We start from the raw sequence: 23,051 nt of genomic DNA on the forward strand, positions 1-23,051 counted from the left end.
TGATATTGGAAGGCAAATGGCAGTGCTCCCGGGGAATTCCTATTCTATGATCTTTGGCTTAATAAGGCAAGGCATAATACTAGTCAATTCTCCCTATAGATTTTGCCACAAAGTAAAAATCTAAACAACATGAACTAAGGAACTCTTTAACCAAAAGGAAACATTACAAATTCTAGTTTTAAAAAGAAACATCCACTTGCATCCAAAAGCTTCATTGCAGAGCGTGTGCATTAGGATCAGTGGAAGAAAACGTGTACAATTTATTAAAAATTAAAGAATACTTCTGCATGTAGAACAAACAGCTGGACTGGGAACAGTACTCACAGCTAGTCTGGGAACCAGATTTATCTTTCCAAACATCATATAGCTGTTTGTATTCATGTTGGGCCAATTCTAATCTCTGTTGCTTGACTTGGTAGATTTCCTTCTGAGCGGTTAATGCATCCTGAGCTACTACAAGATAGTCCTTTAACATTAGTTCCTGTTCTCTTCGCCATTGAGCCCGAGGATCCTCCACCTGTGTTGTCTCTGAAAGGCAATAAGCCATGGAATGAGGTTAACATTTAATTTAAAATATCGAAGAAAATGTGTACTATGCACAACGTTACAAGAGGTAACAAGTTCATATGCCATCATTTAATTGTGGGACAATGATTTGTCAGCACAAACAAATTTACATATTTATTCACGTTAAAAAAAACACAAAAAATTGAAAATGTGGATTTATCATTCATAAAACATTAGGGAAATAAGGGCAGCAGTAGCCCACATAGCTCAGAGCCTGCTGTACCGATCCATACTCTTTATTCTACTTTCCTACCCAACGCCCATAAATCTTTGATTCTCTTGCAATTCAAAATAGTATCATTGCCTCAAAGATTCAACATCCACAACGTCAGTGCAAAATTACAATGATCTGGAATGCTCAAAGCAAAAAATTACTTCAATTTAATCACGACGGATTTCTTACTGCGAGGCAATTTCCTTGTTCCACACTCACTACAAAATAGCCGCAAAGCTTCAATTCTGTCCCTTCAGAATCTTGCATTTCAATGAGATCATCCCTAATTATTTTGTTTAATTCTTTCAAACTGCACCAAATATATCCTTCCTGAAAACTTCCTACGTTTGTTCCGTAATTCACTTGAAAAACAACCCATTCTTTCTCTCCAGAGATGCTGCCCGAGTTACTCCAGCATTTTGCGTCTACATGGAATTTAACTTAATTACTTGTTGAACTTTGTGTTCGCATATTTCCTTATAGTATGAAAGGAGGCTACTTCAACCCATCAGTGAAATCTCCTGCCCCACAAATTTCACTGGTAATCTATTCATCTCCTCATTCCCATCAATTAATCCGAGGTGCTCGCTACCGAAAACAATTTACAGTGGCCAATTAACCTATTAACTGCAAGTCTTTGAGACACGGGTAGAAACCAGAACTCTCAAGGACATCCATTCGGTTGCAGATAGAATGCGCAAGCTCCATACAGACAGAATTGGAGGTGTGGATTGAACCTGGGTCACTGAATCGGTGAGGTAGCAGTTTTATTAGCTCAACCACTGTGTCACCTTACATGAGGACATCAAGATTTCTCTTTTTTTTCCTTTTCTGTCATTTTACTATCCTTGTGTCAACCTAATTTTACTTTCCACATATTTCTGCATTGTCAAAAAAGTTAGATACATTATACAGAATAGTCTGAAGAAGGGTTTCGGCCCGAAACGTTGCCTATTTCCTTTGCTCCATAGATGCTGCTGCGCCCGCTGAGTTTCTCCAGCTTTGTGTAACCTTCGATTCTCCAGCATCTGCAGTTCCTTCTTAAATACTTAATTCCTCCCTCTGACATGTACATAGATAGCAAACAGCTGAGGCTTTGATCCCCGAGTCACCCCATTTGAAAATTATCTCTTTATATCTCAACTAACAAAGAAATCCCATGAGCCTTTCACTTGCACAGTAATATTTTACAGGAGACCTTACCAAATGCCTTCGGGAAGATCAAATATATAAGATCCATCAACTTTTATTTACCTACTCAATAATTACATCCCAATGAATTCTGATAAATTTGTTGAATACAATTTCTCTTTCATAAAATCATGCTGCCTGTACATCATCATGTTCGCACTTTCTAAGTCCTCTATCACTTAACTGTAAATTCTTGGATTGCAGCATATTCCAATCATTAATGCTAGACCAACTGGCTTGTATAATTGCTGAGAATCATGATTTTTTTTAGTTTTTTTTCTTTGTTTTTTTTTATAAAGGTCTGCCTCTCCTTATTTATTGTCATCCCTTTAATCTTATTTTATCAATATATCACCTCATCATTCATGCCTATGCAATTGTCTTTATTTAAATTAAAGACTATAATTTCTGACAAATTTAACTTTGCCACATGAAGTCTGAATGTGATATTCTATGTTATGGTCACACCACCAGAGGATCTTTGATATGATACTGTCCATTAATCTTTTCTCATTACACAAAATGTTCTGAAGGCACCAATTATTTGATCGGGTTAGCAAAGCATGGCAGGGAATCCACCTTAAATGCATCCCAGTAACTTGCCACCAGATACCCTTCAAGGTGAGGCAATACAATTCCATAATTGGAACACTTACTTGTATTGTGATCAATGTAATAAACTCCAACTTGTGCATCAAACGCTTCCTCCCAGCCCAATGGTAATTCATCTCCTACACAATCACCAAATGAAAGTGGTTTGGTCCATCTAGAGAACAAATAACAAGAGCCACTCTTATTCTTAGTTACCATTAATTAATAATGCACTTGATTGCAGTCGTTCTCATAAATCTATCCCAGTCTACTTTTATGTTACATAGCATCATACATTTATATCATGTACTTTACAAAAAAAGCTTTGGAGGCAAAATTGAACTGAGGAATCTAGAAGTTTACTCAAAACAAGTTAAAAATCAGATTTCACAGAAAGTTGGGGCTTTTTATGTTTATGAGAAGTTGGGCTATTTTACACACATTGAAGAAGCCGTCTTGTGTTGAAAAAGATTACAATACAGACCACCTTGAATGACAGCAGGTGGGTTGCTTTCCTAGAGAGCAGTCTGTATCGCTATTTTCTGTAACGCAAAGCCATGTTATCTGCACATGTGCTAAGAGATGAGAGTTCAAAAACAATAATTGTGTGACTAGTTTTTCTCTCCTCACTGCACATCAAATGTGCAAGCGTGAATTTTATTCTGTATCTTATATTTCTGGATAGTGATTTGTGAATTTTGTTGTGAGCAAATATCCATTAGACGACAGCCGTTACTGAGAAGTTGCCCGTACCCCGTTCTTTCAAGATATCAAGCTTAATTCCACAAGGCTCCAGTGACTTGTCAACATGCAGCTTGAACGTTTTTTAGCACGACTTTCCTGATAATTATAATTTTCCTTCCTCACAATTTCTGATTTACAGCCATTTCTGGGATGATACTAAGCAGAGCACCAAATTATCAGTCAAGGAATTATTAATTAACATTCCACTTACAGTGAGATATCAATAATAAGCATAATCTTCATAAAGCAGTAATTAAATACCACTTTAAAAATCTGGCTGTTGCAGGAGGCTATCTGAGCCTCAAGACTCAAGTGAAAAATGAGGCAGATCCCAACAACCATGGACAACAATTGCTAGTTATAAATTAAAACTAAAATAATGTAGTCAATTACCCAGGCAGCAAAACAACTGAAATATGCTCAAACTCATGAACCAAAGCCAAGCATTGACATCAAATATTTTATTATACTGCCAGTGATGAATAAGCAGCATTGCAAGTCATAAAGGGCATTTGAAGACCGGAAATTGGAAATATTGAAGAAACAGTAGACTGGTATTTTGATCTTGAACTGGTGACTGAAAGATAAATGTGCAACTGTTTCCAAGGATTCTCTCCCTGCATTTACAAATAATTAAGTGCTGCCCCATTCAGGAACAAATAAGTCAAAGAGACACAGGGATGTGCACCATGGAACTGGGCCCTTTCGTCCATCTGTCATTGCCAATCATCAACCATCCACATACCAATCCTACATTAATCTCAATAACTGTGTGCATTGGATACTAGCAATAGTCTGAACATATCTAAACTCCTCTCTGTCCAACCTTGGCTAGTAATTACCAGGGATCAGTGAGGGTTTCACAATGATTTCAAAAGAGACTTTGAAAACATCCATGAAGCAGGTTCTCCGTTATCCTGGAAGTCACTTGTGATAGAGATGCAAGTAGAGGGGAGATATCAATGATGAAGCTCACTATTGTCCATAGTGCACCAGCTCAGCCATTGGCTGCCTGGGGAAAAAAAAAAACTGTTTGAAGACTTCATATCTGCAACCAAGCGGATGGCTGATCGCAAGAGGGAAGGTGGAGCACATTGCGCTCAGAAAAGGTTACGTGCAGGAATATTGCAAAACCTGTCCACTTCTATGATGAAATGAACAATAGTTTTGAGCTCTGAGTGCACAAATGCAGACATTGTTTGTGTATTGTAGCTCAATTACTGAATTTAGGGTGATCTTGGTCCACGTTGGGAAATTTCACTCAAATTGGAGTTTGTTGGTGGTGTTGAAGTCTTGCAGTAGGAAACATTGGAAAGGATTGGTGCAATATTACAGCTACACTTTAGTGAAATATGTGATTGACATGACATGCTGGCTGCTATAATTGCAGCATGCCCACAACTCAACCAAGGAGATCCATAAGATTCAGATTCAATTTCATCAACAGCTGTAAAATAATATCTCTGTATCAGATAATATCCTTCAAGTACTTCTGACATACTTTCATGATCTCATTTCCCTGTACAAGAATGCAGATAGTATACCATTGATATGGAGATCATGGATCATTTGAGAGACAATTCCAATTGTGGTCATTCTAGTTGTGTCTTAAGAGCCTGTCCCACTTGGGCGTCACGCAGATGGCGCGCAAAGATTTTCTACATCCCAAAATCTTGGGGTGCCGCGCGCGACTGCCTACGTCACCAAGCACCATGTGTGCACGTAAATAATGTCGAGTAAATGACGCCCAAGTGGGACAGGCCCTTTACTGTCTGCTGCAAGGAATGTCAATCCACGAATTTTCCCCAAACAGGCCCCCTGCTGTGGGTGGAAAGATCCTGCCAGTGTCACAATGTGGATTCTGCCCATCAAGAAGCATAAAGAACATTATCTTCACTACATGACAAAAGCAAGAAAAATATAGGGAGCAGCATGTTACTTTTCTGGACACCAAGCACGTGCCGTCAGGGTAGGCAGGGTAGGCAGTGCCTATCCTGACCAAAATTATAAAACAGTAATTATTAAATATAAATGGTAAAGGCATGGGAGAATTATGAGAACACGAGATCGATCTCTTAGCTAGGCATAATTCTCCCGTGCCTTTCATCCGCAGTACATGTAACACGCAAAAGTATGTGCAGCTCACGTGCCGTTGGCGCTGCTTCAAGCCATCAAAGACAACGGTCTATAAAGGCAGCTGAAATTCTGCCTTAGCACCGTGAACTGCGTGCATGTGCTGCGCAATGCAAGTTTCTTGGCGGGTTTTTCCAAACATGGATTATCATTATCTTAAGAGCATCTTAAGAAACAAAGAGAGAATAACGGAGTTTGTGTACAAATAATGTGGTATGTAAATTTGAGCTACCAGTATATAGTTTAAAGTACTTTATTAAGAGATAAGGCTTTTGAAGACAAATTACTTTATAAAAGTCAACTGACTGCCTACAATCTGCGCATGCGCAGTTTTTTACAGATTTATTAAAAGCCGACTGACAGCTTACAGAGAGGAGAACAATCTGCGCATGAGCGGTTTTCTAGATTTTTTAAAAAGCCAACTGACTGCCTACCCTGACTAATTACTCACGGCAAGTGCCTGCTGGACACTTTCCTCTTTTAACCAAGGATTTACAAATGACCATTCTCAAATTTGGACGCCCTCAAAAACATGTTAATTTTCTCTACTTTCTCAATGATATCGTGTTGACACTTAATAGACCCATCATAGACACAATAGCTTATCTGAAAACAGCTAGATCAAACAACACATTAAAAAAAAAAATAGTATAGCAATTAGCAAAGTATTGTATCAAATTGCACAATCTGGACTCAGATTGCCTTCATCCCAAGACTCACATTGATTATCCTTAAAAAAACACACATGCAGTCAACAGCTGCGAAACACGCCACTTCATTCCAGATTAACAAAGTAAGTTAATTTGAGACTAAATTGTAACACGTATCCATGATAAGGAAAAGTAATTTCCATTTTTGTTTTTTATGGAGCAGTCAAAAAATACAAATGCCACAATTTGTTCATTTGCCCATTTATAGTAAAGCAATTGTTATTTGGATTATTTCAATTTTTTAACAAATGGACAACATCATTTTTTTTTAATATCCTGTAGTAGATGCGCGGATTAAAGGTGCTCTGCTACAATCCTATAGCGGATTAACCATATGGTGTGCAATAAAATTTGTTCTCAAGATCATAGGGGTGCAAATATGACTGGAAAAAGAACTATTTTTCCTGAACACTAAGAATGGATACCGTAAGAAAACAAAAAATGTCAACCCGAGACGTTATCCCATACATATTACTCGTGGAAGAGGCAAGGAAGTGGAAGGTGGAACTTCACCTTACAAGGTCAATCGAAATAGTTACAGTATACTGCACTTTTGTTTCTTCTCAGCATGTTTTCCACCTTCCATCCCTTCCTTTTTTGTCCCCCAAACTCTCCAGAACAAAATTGAAGACATGAAGCAAATGTCGTGATCATATTATAAAGTGTTCCCAAATTTTCTTTCACCTCTATTGGATCCAAAGCATTGTAATATTATATAAACATCACTAGTCTTGATTTACCCAACAGTAATTGCTGTGTCAGAGACTTTTAGCTTCATCAAAGTAAAAGTATGTGTGCTTTGCTATGATTTATTCATGATCAATAGAGCAACATATTCTGAAGTAGGGTCCAAACCCAAAATGTCATCTAGCCATCCCCTCTGCTCTTTTCATCTTTGCCAAGCACTACAAATTTAACATCAGACTCAAAAGTTAGAAACATGAGATGCAAATGAGAAAAAAAAATCCTTTCTAAATTTGCAAACCATCCTGTTAATTGCTGCAAAAAAAATGACACCACCAGATCCAATGTATTACTTAATTACACCCAGAGCAAATTTCAAGAGCATAAATTATAGCTCACTTCATTAACTCAAATTCACAATATTATTGAAAGTTAATATGCATTCAGCATATCAACTACCTCTAAAGTTTCAACAAGAAATGAACAAATCTATAAATAGCTGTTGTCGCTCAAATAGTGAAAATTCTCTCAGTCACAAACTACATTCCTCGTCCAACAAAAGCTATGAGGCTGAACCAGATTATTGGCCATGGTAAAAGAAATAAAAACAGGAACGCAAGATCTGTCAAGATGTACCAAGCCGGATATGGTAAATCCTCGACTGTCATGAATTTGTGGTGATGACAGGTATGGCATTCCTGGCGAGGTTGCTACATGATCACAGGAACTAGGGTGAGCAGTACCCAGCATTAGCAAGTTTTCTGTATCTACCACCGCCCACATCTTTGTAGCCTTTAAGTTAAATTCATTGTATAGAAAACAAAGGTGAGCCGAGGGGGGCAGCAAAAATGGAAACAAGGCAAGGAGACAATGAGAGCAATCAGGAGATAGCATACAGGAGTTCTTAAAATTCATCTCTCGACATATAGTATTTTGTTCAGAAGAAAAGAGGTGGGGCAGAGTATGAACAAAAATTAGACCTTTTCATAGAGCTAAACAACATAGCAACAGCTTTTAACCAAAGATAATGATGAGATGTGGGATGCCAACAAAAGGTAGCAAAAGACCAATTACATTTAAATGACTAATTACATTTAAATGATAAAAGTCACCTGATAAATACATGTTAATTGCTGAAGGAGGCCAAACTACATACACAATCTTCTAATCATCTTACATTAGTTATGGTATATGGAAAATGAATGCCTTCTGAAACTGTTAGAATAAAAGGGGAAGGCACACAAAATTGCTGGAGAAACTCAGTGGGTGCAGCAGCATCTATGAAGCGAAGGAAATAGGCGACGTTTTGGGCCGAAACCCTTCTTCAGAATAAAAGGGGAAATTAGTCAACCTGGCTGATTTCAATGCACTTAGCTGCATAAATTAAATCCTGAAAACTGGACTGTTTGCCTAGACTCGACATGTAGCAGGGCTCGAAATTAGCGGTTGCCCGGGTGCTACTGACCACTCAAAGTGCCGCCGGGCAACCTAAACACCGAGTCATTTTAGCCCGGCTTGGCAACCAGATATTGGTTTGTACCGAAGATAGACAGGAGTTACTCCACGGGTCAGGCAGCATCTCAGGAGAAAATGAACACGACGTTTTGTGTCGGCGGTGATGGCTGTATTGCATAGGAAAGATAAAGGTGCGGGGTGAGGAATGGTCGGAGCGAATGACGGGCCCCGCACAGCGGCCGCGAGAGCGGCTCCATCACCTCCTCCTCCCGCACCCCGCTCGCCCTGATAGCGGCCGCTGCCTGCAAATCCGCCAACTGCGCTTTCAAAACAAACCTTCCCACACGCCGAGGCCGGGAGGAGGAGGCCTCGGTGTGCGCCCACTCCGCCCCCCCCCCCTTATCCTGGGACCCCTCCTCTCCATCCCGCACTGATCCCCATTCCCGTCTCTATTCAGTCCTCACTGACATCCCGTGTGCCCCCCCCCAATCTATTCATCCTGCGCTGATCACCCTATCCACCTCGCGTTGATTCTCCTGCCACCCCCCCATCCATCCTACACTGGTCCCCCCCAATTCAGCCTGTACTTACCCCTTTCCCATCCATCCTGCACTGATCCCCCATCTATCCTGTACTAATCCACACATTCATCCCGTACTGACCCACCCTCCATTTACCCTGCACCTTCCCCTCATTCATCCTGCACAGACCCTCCGATCCATTGTCCTGGAAATGCCTTCAGAGCAAACATTGACTATGTTTGATAACGGAATGCAACCAAATGTGTTTTAATTCCCAATGTTATTATTTGTTTTAATCCATAAAGATGGATTAATTAAATTGTGAACACATGAAACATTAAAACTGCAGTGTTCGATTGTCACTGCTACTGTTGACACGTTATTACAGATTTCATTTTAACGGCAAATCAATGCTCTTAATATGGAGTATCAGTACTGTAGTTATTTAATGAGCAACATTCACAACTGTACGTACGCATATTTGTTACCATGGTCCAGGATTTATTGACACAGGTTGATCATACGCTGAATAATCCAACCACATTGTTTGGAAGTGGAAAGAACTAATAGAAATTGCATTAATTGCAATGTGTAAAAAGAGTCGAGATACTGCCTTATAATTTTGCTGCATGTCATTGTGGTATATATCATGTCTTGATTGGTGAATATGTTTAGTTTGTGACTTTATTTGAAGCAGAAATAATATGCGAATGCTTCATTGAGTATAATTCCGACTGGTAACCAAGGACTTAGTCCGAGCACATTATCGCACGCGTCATGCAAGCCTTCTTAAATGACCACCTAAACGGTCATTTGGCAACTTAAAAAGCTGCCAAGGTTTCCCGGCTGGCAACAGGGAAAAAAAGTTAAGCGAGAGCCTTGTATAGTAAAGATCTTATCACGTCCGGCTGTCTGCCTTCCACAACCTCCAACCTTATCAATTCCCAGCGCCGCACATCCTGGTTTCACCTTCTCCCCAAGATCCATAAACACAACTGCCCTGGTAGACCCATTGTTTCTGCCTGCTCCTGTCCTACTGAAAAGATTTCCACGTATCTCGGCTCCATCCTATCCCCCCCCCAGTCCAATCTTTCCCAACCTATGTCCAAGATACCTCACGTGGCCTTCGTCTCTCTAATGACTTCCGCTTTCTGAGCCCCCACTCCATCTTTACTATGGACGTTCAGTCACTCTACACCTCCATCCCCCACCAGGAAGGCCTTAAAGCCCTCTTCCTCAAACGCAGAACCATCCAATTTTCCTGGAGCTGGTCCTTGCCCATAACAACTTCTCCTCATACTCCTCCCATTTTCTCCAAGTCCAAGGAATAGCTCTGGGCACCCGCATGGGCCCCAGCTACGCCTGCCTCTTTGTAGGGTAAATTGAATAATCCCTGTTCCAAGCGTACACTGGTCCTATCTCCGAACTCCATCTCCAACTTACATTGACAACTGCATTGGTGCTACCTCCTGCACCCATACAGAACTCATGGACTTCATCAACTTCACTGCCAATTTCCATCCTGCACTCAAATTTACTTGGACCATCTCCGACACCTCCCTCCCCTTTCTTGATCTCAGTCTTCATCACAGGAAATAGACTATCGACTGATGTCTATTACAAACCCACTGATTCCCACAACTATCTAGACTATACTATTAACTCTATGAGCTCTATGCAAGAAAATAATTTCATTGCACCCTGGTGGATATGAAAGTAAACTAAACTGAACCTGAATTTGAATGTGAATCTGGCAAAACATTTCTCACCATACAGATCAGGAAATATCAGTGGATAGCACAAAAGTGAATTTCTATTATATATGGATAATGGGAATGGCTAGTTCTGAGACCAAAAACAGCAAGTTAGCCGAAATTGTTCTAAAGACTGCAATGAGTTGGTCACACAAGCACAGATCCACACATCTGACACAATAAAGCTGCGGCCCATGCGAGTTAACAAAGCAACATGTTTTTCTCCCTCCAATCTGGTCTACTTCCTTTGTTGCTCATGATGTGATAGTAAGAGAAAAAGCCATCACACATAAACCTCACAGAGAACCTGCTGAGTATTGTTTAAGATAGATGACCAATTGTTTGGGCAAGGCAATAGGGGTGAAGAAATGTTTTAAAATGGGATGGAAAAGTCGAAACTAAGTTTAAGGACAAAACTCTGGACGTTAGAGCCTGGGCAGCTAAAAGCACAGCCACCAACGATGGAGTAAAGAAAATTGCAAATGTTTGACAGCCAGAATTGGTAAAGTGCATTCATCTTGAAGTATTGGAGGAGATTGCAAAGATGTCACGGAAGGGTGATAAAAGGATAATTTTGTTTGCCTTTTTTCTTACCGAGTACACTTAATCTCTTAAAAACCATAGCCTCATTTTCAAAGGCCTTAAGTTAAAAAGTATGTGCACTTTCACAATAACATTTCTTAAAAGATTGTGTGCAAACAGACATATCATTAAAATAAAGCCACAATTTTAAGGGTTAGATTATGGCACACAACCTCAAATTATAATACTCAACCAAGCATCATAGTTTTAGTATTTAATAACATTTCATTCTTTGAATGTCAGGTAGATACTTACACCCTACAGCATACTGCACCACAGCATTTGTCACATTCCATTGATTCAATAAGCCTTTGTTTGTATTCACATTGTATTCACTCTGGAAAACATGCTTATAGCACTGAGATTACCATCCGGGTGTTTTACATTCCAAAATTACTTTAAAATGCATGCCTAGGATATTATTTGAGTTATAAACAGACACATAGGTAACTTTCACATACACAATTGTCAGCATGAAGTTTCATGACAACATGTAGCCATAAGTATAGAAGTTGGGAGGTCATGTTGCAGTTGTATGCGAAGTGGATGAGACCGCATTTAGAGTATTGTGTTCAGTTCTGGGCACCATGTAAAGAAAAGATATTGTCAAGCATGAAAGGATTCAGAAAGGATTTACAAGGATGTTGCCAGGACCAGAGGGTCTGAGCTATAGGGAGAGGGTCTCTATTCCTTAGAGCGCAGGAGGATGAGGGGTGATCTTATAAAGGTATAAGATCATTAGAGGGATAAATCAGGTACATGCATAAGAGTCTCTTGCCGAGAATAGGGGAATCGAGGACCAGAAGACATACGTTCAAGGTGAAGGGGATAAGATTTAATAGGATTCTGAGGGTTAACTTTCTCACACATAGGGTGGTGCGTGTATGGAACAAGCTGCCAGAGGAGGTAGTTGAGGCTGGGACTATCCCAACGTTTAAGAAACAGTTAAAGTACATGGATAGAACAATTTTGGAGATACGGACCAAGCGCAGGCAGGTGGGACTATTGTAACTGGGACATGTTGGCCGGTGTGGGCAAGTTGGGCTGAAGGGCCTGTTTCCACACTGTATCACTCTATGACTAAGTTTTGCTTAATTAGAATCAGGTTATCAACACTTTTTCATTACCAAATGTCAAATAATGGATATCTATTACATTAATGCTACTTGCTTTAACCAATAGTTTTTTTTGAAATTTACCTCTTCTTTTCCGGGGCAAATATGTCACAATATATGTTGGTAGAAATGTAGTTAATCTCATGTATTCCTCTTATTTTCACCTAATATTTCCAGTTCCACTTTTCCAGCATTACTTTCTTACTCTATTATCTCACCTGGCTGCTCTACTTCCTTGTCTTGTACGATATCATTCCTCTACCTTTACATTATGAAGCCAAGTTAATCACTCAAAATTATACTATATTATTTTCAGTTGAATCCATAATATTTATTATTTCCAGTTTTCCAATCTCAGATGCATTGCATCTCATTTATAAAATTCGTTATCACTTTCTTTTATACCAATCTTTTAGAAAAAACTTTAACACTTCATCTTTATTTGATATTGCACAAGATTTATAACACTGAGAAAAAGCATATTTAAAGCGTACTGTATTGATCTCAAGAATTGCCTCAAACAATAATAAGCATTGAAAAAAAAGATCTGTAGACTTAATACAGCAACTTAGTTACAAAACAGGCCCTTCGATCCACCACATTCATGCTAACCATAATGCATTCTACACCAATCCCATTTTTCCACTAGCATTCTTATCAGCACATGGGAGAAAAAGGGAGAATGTGCAAACTCCAGACAGCACCCAAGATCAGGTTCTCACCCGATTCTCACAAATGCTCTGGTCTTTATTCTTCTTTGATCTCAATTACTTATCCTGATGTTATCAAGTGGAAGCCTTGTGATAGAAACATGGAAAATAGGTGCAGGTGTAGGCCATTCGGCCATTCGAGCCTGCACCGCCATTCAATATGATCATAGTTGATCATCCAACTCAGTATCCCGTACCTGCCTTCTCTCCATACCCCCTGATCCCTCTAGCCACAAGGGCCCCATCTAACTCCCTCTTAAATATAACCAATGAACTGGCCTCAACTACCTTCTGTGGCAGAGAATTCCACACGATTCACCACTCTCTGTGTGAAAAATGTTTTCCTCATCTCGGTCCTAAAAGACTTCCCCCTTATCCTTAAACTGTGACCCCTTGTTCTGGACTTCCCCAACATCGGGAACAATCTTCCTGCATCTAGCCTGTCCAACCCCTTAAGAATTTTGTACGTTTCTATAAGATCCCCCCTCAATCTTTTAAATTCTAGCGAGTACACGCCGAGTCTATCCAGTCATTCTTCATATGAAAGTCCTGACACCCCAGGAATCAGTCTGGTGAACCTTCTCTGTACTCCCTCTATGGCAAGAATGTCTTTCCTCAGATTAGGAGACCAAAACTGTACGCAATACTCCAGGTGTGGTCTCACCAAGACCCTGTACAACTGCAGTAGAACCTCCCTGCTCCTATACTCAAATCCTTTTGCTACGAATGCCAACATACCATTCGCTTTCTTCACTGCCTGCTGCACCTGCATGCCTACTTTCAATGACTGGTGTACCATGACACCCAGGCCTCGTTGCATCTCCCCTTTTCCTATTCGGCCAAAGGCACAAGTGATCTTTCATTATTTTACTTCCAGTGGAAGAAGTTCTACTTGTGCCTCAGTAGCCAGATCAATATGTCAAGACGAAGTCTGACCAGACTACTGTATCAAAAAGAACAGGGCAAGGTTTCAGGTTGCAAACTCCTGGATTGATCACAGAATAGGAAGGCTGCCTGCATCAAACAATTCCAAATGTAGAACCACATTGGAAAATTGAGCATTAAAATGTTGCACCTCCAGTAGATCACCCTGCCCCAAGCTACTTTGGGCCTTCAAGTACACTGTGGCCAGATTGATTGTAATCACGTTGTCTTTCTACTGAGTGGATAGCATGCAACAAAATGCTTTTCACTGGACCTTGGTGTACATGACAATAAACTAAAGCTAAAGTTTTCAAGAAAACAAAATTGAATCCATCAAGCCATGTAGAAGAGGTGTCCAGACAGAAATGTCAGAGTGGGCTCAACTGGGGAGATCTCAAAAGAACTGCCAACAACTGAGTGAGATGGAGGACATTTGTCAATGGCCTATGCTCCCTAGAGGAGAAAAGGGCTTAAGAAGAAGAAGTCATGTAATGATGGAGTCACACAGCACAGAAACAGGCCATTCAACCCAACTTGCCATGCTGACCCATCTACACTAGTCCCACATGCCCACTTTTGTAAAACTAATCAATGGCCTTTAATCGGGAAATTGGAGGCCTCTGACAAAGTAAATTAGAGGCTTGCTTTATATAAAGCTTTTTCATTAGGGCGATCGTGATCAACCTTCGCTAAAATACTGCTGGCCAGTCCTAGTGCAGGATAACATAAAGGATCTCACCCTTTCATTTGCATACCCTACTTGAACAAATACCTCCACACACCAACATTGGCAGATCTCCTGAGAACCCTTAGCAAGAAACTGTTTGTGAGAGCCAATAGAAAAATAAACAAAGCTAACAGTTAGCTTTCACAGCTAACATTTAGAGAGTAGCAGATCAAGGATTTTAACATTTTTAAATCAGAGTATTGAGCGAATGAATCAAATAATGGAAAAGATCAAAGTAATTAACATTAGAATAAGAGAACAGACATATCCCAATGCCCCATAGACCTCCAAAGCACTTACAAACAGAAAAGTGTCAGTGGGCACATACATTTACAGCAGAATATGTGTACAATTAAAAAGGATGCACAGCACACCTCCAAAAACAGAGAACCACCCACACCATTCACCAGCCTTTTCTTGCAAAACTAAATATGTCCTGGATATGCATATCTAAACTGATCCTATTACCCGTGAGCTTATGAATGTTACAGAAAAAAAGTAAACATTGTTGGTGTTAACGAGATAGACTTGGATAGCTAAGTGGATTGGAGGAAGTATATTTTACAGTAAAATTCCAATAATATGGTACCATCTGGACTAGGACTTTGGTGGTACTTTGGCAAATTTGATATTATTCCTATTAAGAAACAAACATACTTTTAACTCAATTTATTTTAGAAGTTATGCAGTAAAATAATAATGTTTCTTGCAAGCTCATTTTGAGCTAGGAAATGGGGTCTTGTGATCCAAATGTCAAACCGTTTGAACAATGAGATAAGAAATCATAACTTTATTACTTTTACACATCAGGAGGGAATTCAGGATAACACAGAAAATGGCCTCACAAAGTATGCCAGAGAGGGTAATATATTAGCATAACATTTACTATAAGCATGACTAACTAATGCAAAACAATGTCAGGAAAATTTGGTCTGATCAGTTTGAAAATGACCAAATTTTCCTGACATTGTTTCTGTGTGGTCACTAGCGTAAGTCACTTACAGAAAGATCTGAGCCAAGGCCTCAGCTTTTTAGTAAGAAAGAACTGCAGATGCTGGTTTAAATCAAAGGTAGACACAAAATGCTGGAGTAAGAAGAGATGAGGCAGCATCTCTAGAGAGAAGGAATGAGCGAAGTTTTGGGTCGAGACCCTTCTTCAGTCTGAGTTACTCCAGTGTTTTGTGTCTACCTCAGCTTTTTAGAATCTATATTACAGCATTCGATGAACGGACCAATTGTTTTGCAGCCATGTTTGTTAATGATACACGAGGTATAACTGCAAATTGTCAGAACACAAAATTAGTCTGCAATAGAATGGTTAAGCACGTCAAAAAACTGACAGATAGAATAAAATGCAGAGCGATAAGAAAGCAGAATATTATTTACACAGACAATACAATATTCTTGATAAGAGGGATCTCAATAACCTGGTACTTGAAAATGACACACTTCCAAGACAAGGAAATCGCAGTTGGTTCTGCTGTCATGTACATGCCGGTCCTGTCCTACTTGGTAAGAGTGATAACAGCTTTACATGGTTTGGTTTAGTTAGAGCATACAGCACGGAAACAGGCCCTTCGGCCCACTGATTCCACACCGACCGTCAATCCCTACACATTAACATTATCCTACACGCACTAGGGACACTTTTAACATTTACCAAGCCAATTTACCTACAAACGTGTATGTCTTGGGAGTGTTGTTGAATTAATTCATGCAAGTAACTGCACTGGATTTTGTGAACATCGCATACTTCAACATAATGCTCCAGTTGTGGGAAATAATTCATATTGTTATTGAATGGGATGCCACAGAAAAGGGTTGTTTAATCCTAGAAATGTTGGGCTGGTGGTGTTGTTCAAGCTGTACTTCTTCAGGCAAGCAGGGTTGCTTAGCCGTGACTGTTGCATGCTGCGCATGCCACCAGATTCAACAGCTTCTTACACACTGCTAACAGACTCTTGAATGAACCTCTCATATGCCGGGGATTAATTCCTAATCTGCATGACTACCTCATTGTGCTCCTTGCAATTTATATTTATTATCTATACTTTTGCTATAGTTGTAACACTGTATTCTGCACTCAGTTTATTTTCTCTTTGTATGCACCCATGTATGGTATGATTTACCTGGATAGCACGCAAAGCAACATTTTTTACATTTTATTATCTCAGTACACATGACAATAATAGACAAATACCAGATTTAGGAGAATGAGGTTGAGCAGGTTTATCCGTTATATGTTGACTCATGTGTGACATAGAGAAATAGGTGCAGGAGTAGGCCATTTGGCCCTTCAAGCCAGCACCGCCATTCAATACCATCATGGCTGATCATCTAAAATCAGTATCCCGTTCCTGCTTTTTCCCCCGTCGATCTTAATTTCTTTAGCCCTAACAGCTAAATCTAACTCTCTCTTGAAAACATCCAGTGAATTGGCCTCCACTACCTTCTATGGCAGAAAATTCCACAGATTCACAACTCTCTGGGTGAAAACATTTTTCCTCATCTCAGTCCAAAATGGCCTATCCTTTATTCTTAAACTTGTTTACGTCCAAATCATTTCTATATATCACAAATAGCAGGAGTCCCAACACAGATCCTTGCGGAACTCACAAAACTAATTTCACTGCTGAAAAGATTATCTACGCCATTTATTGAATTGAATATGTATGAAATTGTCAGAGAGAGGAGAACTTATTTTGTCTGAAGAAGGGTCTCGACCTGAAACGTTACCCATTCCTTCTCTCCAGAAGATGCTGCCTGTCCTTCTGAGTTACTCCAGCTTTGGGTGTGTCTACCTATTGAATTGAATTGACAGATACAGCATGGAAACAGGTGGCTCATCCCACGGAGTGCATACCGACCATCGACCACCCCTCCGGATCCACTTTATCCCACCTTCACCTTGAATTTTAAAGATGTCAAAAGTTAGAGGAAGAAGGCAGGAGAATGGGGCTGAGAGGGAAAAATAGATCAGCCACAACTGAAAGAGAGGGAGCTACAAGGCATATGTCGATGTTAGTAATACATTCTGCTTAAACATTAAATAGGTTCAGTATATCATCATGTTTTTTTAAACGGCCAGGGTTTGCCATTGACCTCAAGAGTGGTTAATTGTCTTAGGTACCAAGATGAGAACAATGATGTACAGGAAAGAAATGCAGATGCTGGTTTAAATCGAAGATAGACACAAAATGGTGGAGTAACTCAGCGGGACAAGCAGCATCTCTGGAGAGAAGGAATGGGTGATGTTTCGGGTCGAGACCCTTCTTCAAACCTAGAACAAGAAACTGCAGTTGCCACCTGGCCCACTGAGTTACTCCAGTACTTTCTGTTATACAAGTAGCAACAAAAAAAACACAGATGCTGGTTGATACACAAAAGGACACAAAGTGCTGCAGTAACTCAGCAGGTCACACCGCACCTCTGGAGAACATGGAAAGGATTCCGAAGAAAGGTTCCGACCCAAAACGTTACATCCCTTTTCTCTAGAGATGCTGCCTGACCTGCTAAGGTACTCCAGTGCTCTGTAAAAAGTCACCTATCCATGTTCACCAGAGATGCTGCCTGACCCACTGAGCATTCTTACTCCATGCATTCTGTGAAACGTCACCTATCCATGTTCTCCACAGATGCTGCCTGACCCCTGAGTTACTGACTCTGTTACTCCATGTTCTCCACTCTGTGACCCCCGCTGAACGCACTCTGTGAAACCTATCCATGTTCTCCACAGATGCTGCCTGACCCGCTGAGTTACTCCAGCACTCTGTGAAACGTCACCTATCGATGTTCTCCACAGATGCTGCCTGACCCGCTGAGTTACTCCAGCACTCTGTGAAACGTCACCTATCCATGTCTCCACAGATGCTGCCTGACCCGCTGAGTTACTCCAGCACTCTGTGAAACGTCACCTATCCATGTTCACCAGAGACGCTGCCTAACCCGCTGAGTTACTCCAGCACCGCGTGTCCTTTTGTGTCCTTCAATGATATTCTTACTCGCTGCTTCTTTACGGGCACATTAAATGCAGCAACACCACAACAAACAAACACCCATATGTGGACGCTAAATAGCGATGAGAATCCCACCCTGGACACCAGAGTGGTTTTGTTTCATGCAGAATAATACATCCCTTTTGTAAAAAAAACAACAACAATCGTGCTGGGGTTTTTTTTTTGATTTCCCACGGACCAACAATCCCTGGAATGTGAAGCATGTGAACTGTGGTGGTGACCTCTGCAACAGGGAGGGAGAGGGAGAGGCAGGAATGCCGCGCTTGCGCAGGAGTGAGGGGGGGGAGGAGGATGGAGCCGGCCGGGTAGAGAGCGCAGGCGCGGACCAGGGGGTGGGTGCCGGCCGGGGCCAGCGCGCAGGCGCATCGATGCCGGCGGGCCGGCAACCGTCGGTATGGCGCAGGCGCAGTGGGCGACCGAGGGAAAGCGGGGGGGGGAATGAATGAATGGATGGATGGAGGGGGTGGTGGAAGAGGACCCACCTGTCGCGGGGATCCACCCAGCTCGTCTGCCTGGCGTTGTGGTCGATGTAGTAGCGTTTGCCGTCATGGTCGGTGGCCTCCTCCCAGCCGGGCGGCAGCGGCGGCGGCGGCAGCAGCAGCAGTTGTCGGCGGCGGCGGCCGCACTCGGGCCTGGGCATGGCGTGTCGTCGAGTGGCGGGCGGGCGGCCAGGTCAGTGCGCTCCATAGGAGAGGGGGGAACGCCGCTCCCCTTCGCCGGCCGCACTCACGGGTCGGGGGTCCCTTCACCTCCTCCTCCTTCTCCTCACACCAACAACAACACAACCTCCTCCTGCTCCCTCATCGCCTTAATGCCGCTCGCTCAATCTGTTTCTCCTCGACCCCAGGCGGCCGCCGCCTCACAACAACACCAATAATACCTGACGAAAGCCGACTTTTCCCTTCACACCGCGCTAATGGCGGTTGGTCGAGTGTTTCTCCTCAGGCGGCTGCTGGTGATGAGTGAATTTGCTCGATCTTCGCCTCACAACAACCACAACAACAACCTCGTCACTCACAGTCGTTGCCCGGCGTATCCCCGCCCCCGTTCCTAGCGTGTTAATGGCGGTCACTCGGGTCCGGTCTCTCTCTCTCTCTCTCTCCCCCCCTCAGGCGGACGGCACCGACAACTCCGGGCGCGCGAGTGAGTGAGTGCCCGCCCCGTTCCCGCCTTCCCCTCCCCCTCGCGGGCATGCGCACGCTCAACAAACCCCCCCCCCCACGCGGGCACGCACACGCCTCTCGCGGGCACGCGCACGCTCCACAACACCCCCCCCCCACGCGGGCACACTTCTCGCGGGCACGCGCACGCCTCTAGCGGGCACGCGCACGCTCAACAACCCCCGCCCCCCCCACGCACGCACACTTTTCGCGTGCGCGCGCACGCCCCCCCCCCCCAGCTCGCGGGCGCGCGCACGCTCCACATACTCACATAGAAACGAGTTGCAGAGTAGAGGCCATTCGGCCCTTCGTGTCAAGCAGAATTAGGCCATTCGGCCCATCGTGTCTGCTCCGCCATTCAATATGATCATGGCTGATTCATAGATAATAAACAACAGACAATAGATAATAGGTGCAAGAGTAGAGGCCATTCGGCCCTTCGAGCCAGCACCGCCATTCAATATGATCATGGCTGATCATCCAACTCAGTATCCCGTACCTGCCTTCTCTCCATACCCCCGATCCCTTTAGCCACAAGGGCCACATCTAACTCCCTCTTAAATATAGCCAATGAACTGTGTGGCCTCAACTACCCTCTGTGGCAGAGATGTCCAGAGATTCACCACTCTCTGTGTGAAAAATGTTTTTCTCATCTCGGTCTTAAAGGATTTCCCCTTTATCCTTAAACTGTGACCCCTTGTCCTGGACTTCCCCAACATCGGGAACAATCTTCCTGCATCGAGCCTGTCCAACCCCTTAAGAATTTTGTAAGTTTTTATAAGATTCCCCCCCTCAATCTCCTAAATTCTAACGAGTATTAGCTCCCCCCCCCACCAGCTCGCGGGCACGCGCACACGCACCCCCCCCCCCCCCCCCCCCCACACACACACACACCTCTCGCGCGGGCACACGCACGCTACACCCCCCGCCACACCATCACCTTGCGATCACGCGCACGCTCCCGACCTCAGCCAGGTTGAGCCCGTCAGGTGCGCGGCCGTCCGTAATCAGCGTTGCCCGGCTCAGCGCACACACACAAACTGCTCGTTACCGTAATGCTCCTAAAGCACCTCCCCTCCTCCTCTCCTCCTCTCCCTCCTCCTCTCCTCCTCCTCCCTTCCTCCTCTCCTCCTCCTCCTCCTCCTCCTCCTCCTCCTCCTCCTCCTCCTCCTCCTCCTCCTCTCCTCCTCCGCCTTCTCTTCTCTCCTCTCCTCTTCTCTCTCCTCCTCCTTCTCATCTCCTCTTCCTCCTCCTCCTCCCTTCCCCTCCCCTCCTCCTCCCTCCTCCTCCTCCTCCTCCTCTCTCCTCCTCCTCCTCCTCTCCTCCCCTCCTCCTCCTCCTTCTTCTCTCCTCCTCCCTCTCCTTCTTCTTCTCCTCCTCTCCTACTTCTCTCCTCTCCTTCTCTCCGCCTTCTCTCCTCCTCTCCTCCTTCACCTCCTCCTCTCCTCCTCCCTCCCTCCTCTCCCTTCCTGCAGATAGAGTTCTGGAGTAACTCAGCAGGTTTGGCAACAGTCCCCCCCCCCCCCCTACCCAATTTAGACACAAGGAACTGCAGATAGACATAGAGTGATGGAGTAACTCAGCGGGTCAGGAGAAAAAATATGCTGGGTGTGTGACAAGAGAGACAAAGTGTAGGACTGAAGAAGGGTTTTGGCCCGAAACGTTACCTATTTCCTTCGCTCCATAGATGCTGCTGCACCCGCTGAGTTTCTCCAGCATTTTTGTGTACCTTCGATTTTCCAGCATCTGCAGTTCCTTCTTGAAAAAAGTGTAGGAGTACTTCAACCTGTCTGACAGCACCCCCCCCCCCCCCCCACCCCCCCCTCCCATGTAGACACAGGGAACTGCAGATAAACACAGAATGCTGGAGTAACTCTGCATTTCTGGGCAAAAGGTGGCTGGTGTACAGTAAGATACACAAGGTGTCTCCTTCCTCCCACCCCTCAACGTGAGCACAAGGAACTGCAGATAAGCACTGTTGGAGTAACACAGCCTGTCAGGCAGCACCCCCATGACTCTGCTCCTACTCCAATGTAGACCCAAGGAACTGCAGATAGATACAGTGCTGGAGTAACTCGGCATCTCTGGAGAAAAACGGATGCTGGTGTGAAACAAAAAAATTGCTGGAGTATCAGCGGGTCAGGCAGCATCTCTGATGAAAAAGCATGCTTATGTGTGACAAAAATTAGTTTGAAGATGGGACTCGATCTAAAACATCACATTTTCCTTTTCACCAGAGATGCTGCCAGACTCGCAGAATTACTCCAGTTTTTTGTGTCTGTCTTCGATTTATACCAGCATCTACAGTTCCTTCCTACATATAAGAGACATGGTGCTGAAGTAACTCAGTAGGCCTGGCAGCATTTCGAGTCCTTCTCTTTCTTTGGATGTGGAAGTAAAGAACTGCAGCTGCTGGTTTACAATAAAACACACAAGTGCTGGAGTATTTCAGTGGGATGGGCAGCACCTCAGAGTTCTTCGTGTTCTTCAGTTGTAGATACATGAAATTGCTAATGTTGCTCTCCAAAAATAAAATCCAAAGTGCTGGAGTAACATAACAGGTCAGGCAGCACTATAATTGGGTCATAGAATGATACGGTGTGAAAACAGGCCCTTCGGTCTAACTTGCCCACACCGGCCAACATGTCCCAGCCATACTAGTCCCACCTGTCTGCGTTTAATCCATACCCCTCCAAACCCGTCCTATCCATGTATCTGTCTAACTGTTTCTTAAATGTTCGGATGGCCCCTGCGTCAACTACCTGGCAGCTTGTTCCATACACCCACCACCCTATAAGTGAAAAAGTCACCCCTCAGATTCCTATTAAATGTTTTCCCCTTCACCTTAAACTTATGTCCACTGGTCCTCGATTCCCCTAGTCTGGGCAAGAGATTCTGTGCATCTACCCAATCTATTCCTCTCCTGATTTTATACACGTCTATAAGATCACCCCTCATCCTCCTGCGCTCCAAGGAATAGAGTCCCAGCCTGCTCAACCTCTCCATATAGTTCAGTCCCTCTAGCCCGGGCAACATCCTTGTAAATCTTCTCTACTCTTTCCAGCTTGACATCTTTTCTATAGTATGGTGCCCAGAACGGAACACAATACTCTAAATGCAGCATCACCAATGTCATAACTGCAACATCACCTTCCAATTTCTATACTCAAGTCCTGTCGAGTTCTCAGTCTCCATTGGTCGCCGTGGACCAAGGAAGAATTTCATTGTTCCATTTTGGTACGTATGCCAATAA

General features: G+C 43.1%; 1 protein-coding gene across 2 annotated transcripts in view; it reads right to left on the bottom strand.

Moving 5' to 3' along the window:
- The window catches only part of wwc1 (WW and C2 domain containing 1), a 59,847-nt gene extending 40,078 nt beyond the window's left edge, over window positions 1-19,769 (bottom strand). For both annotated transcript variants that reach the window (XR_008724280.1, XM_055643336.1), the window contains exons 1-3: window positions 19,121-19,769; window positions 2,629-2,738; window positions 325-528 (exon numbers count right to left, since the gene is read on the bottom strand). Coding sequence is in view for 1 of the 2 variants with exons in the window: in XM_055643336.1 (XP_055499311.1) it covers window positions 325-528; window positions 2,629-2,738; window positions 19,121-19,278 (472 nt within the window). In the remaining variant the exon portion in view is untranslated. The remainder of the gene's footprint in view (window positions 1-324; window positions 529-2,628; window positions 2,739-19,120) is intronic.
- Between the last annotated feature and the right edge of the window lie 3,282 nt (window positions 19,770-23,051).

The sequence above is a fragment of the Leucoraja erinacea genome, chromosome 11 (assembly GCF_028641065.1).
Source record: "Leucoraja erinacea ecotype New England chromosome 11, Leri_hhj_1, whole genome shotgun sequence".
In the NCBI taxonomy this organism is placed as follows: Eukaryota; Metazoa; Chordata; class Chondrichthyes; order Rajiformes; family Rajidae; genus Leucoraja; species Leucoraja erinaceus.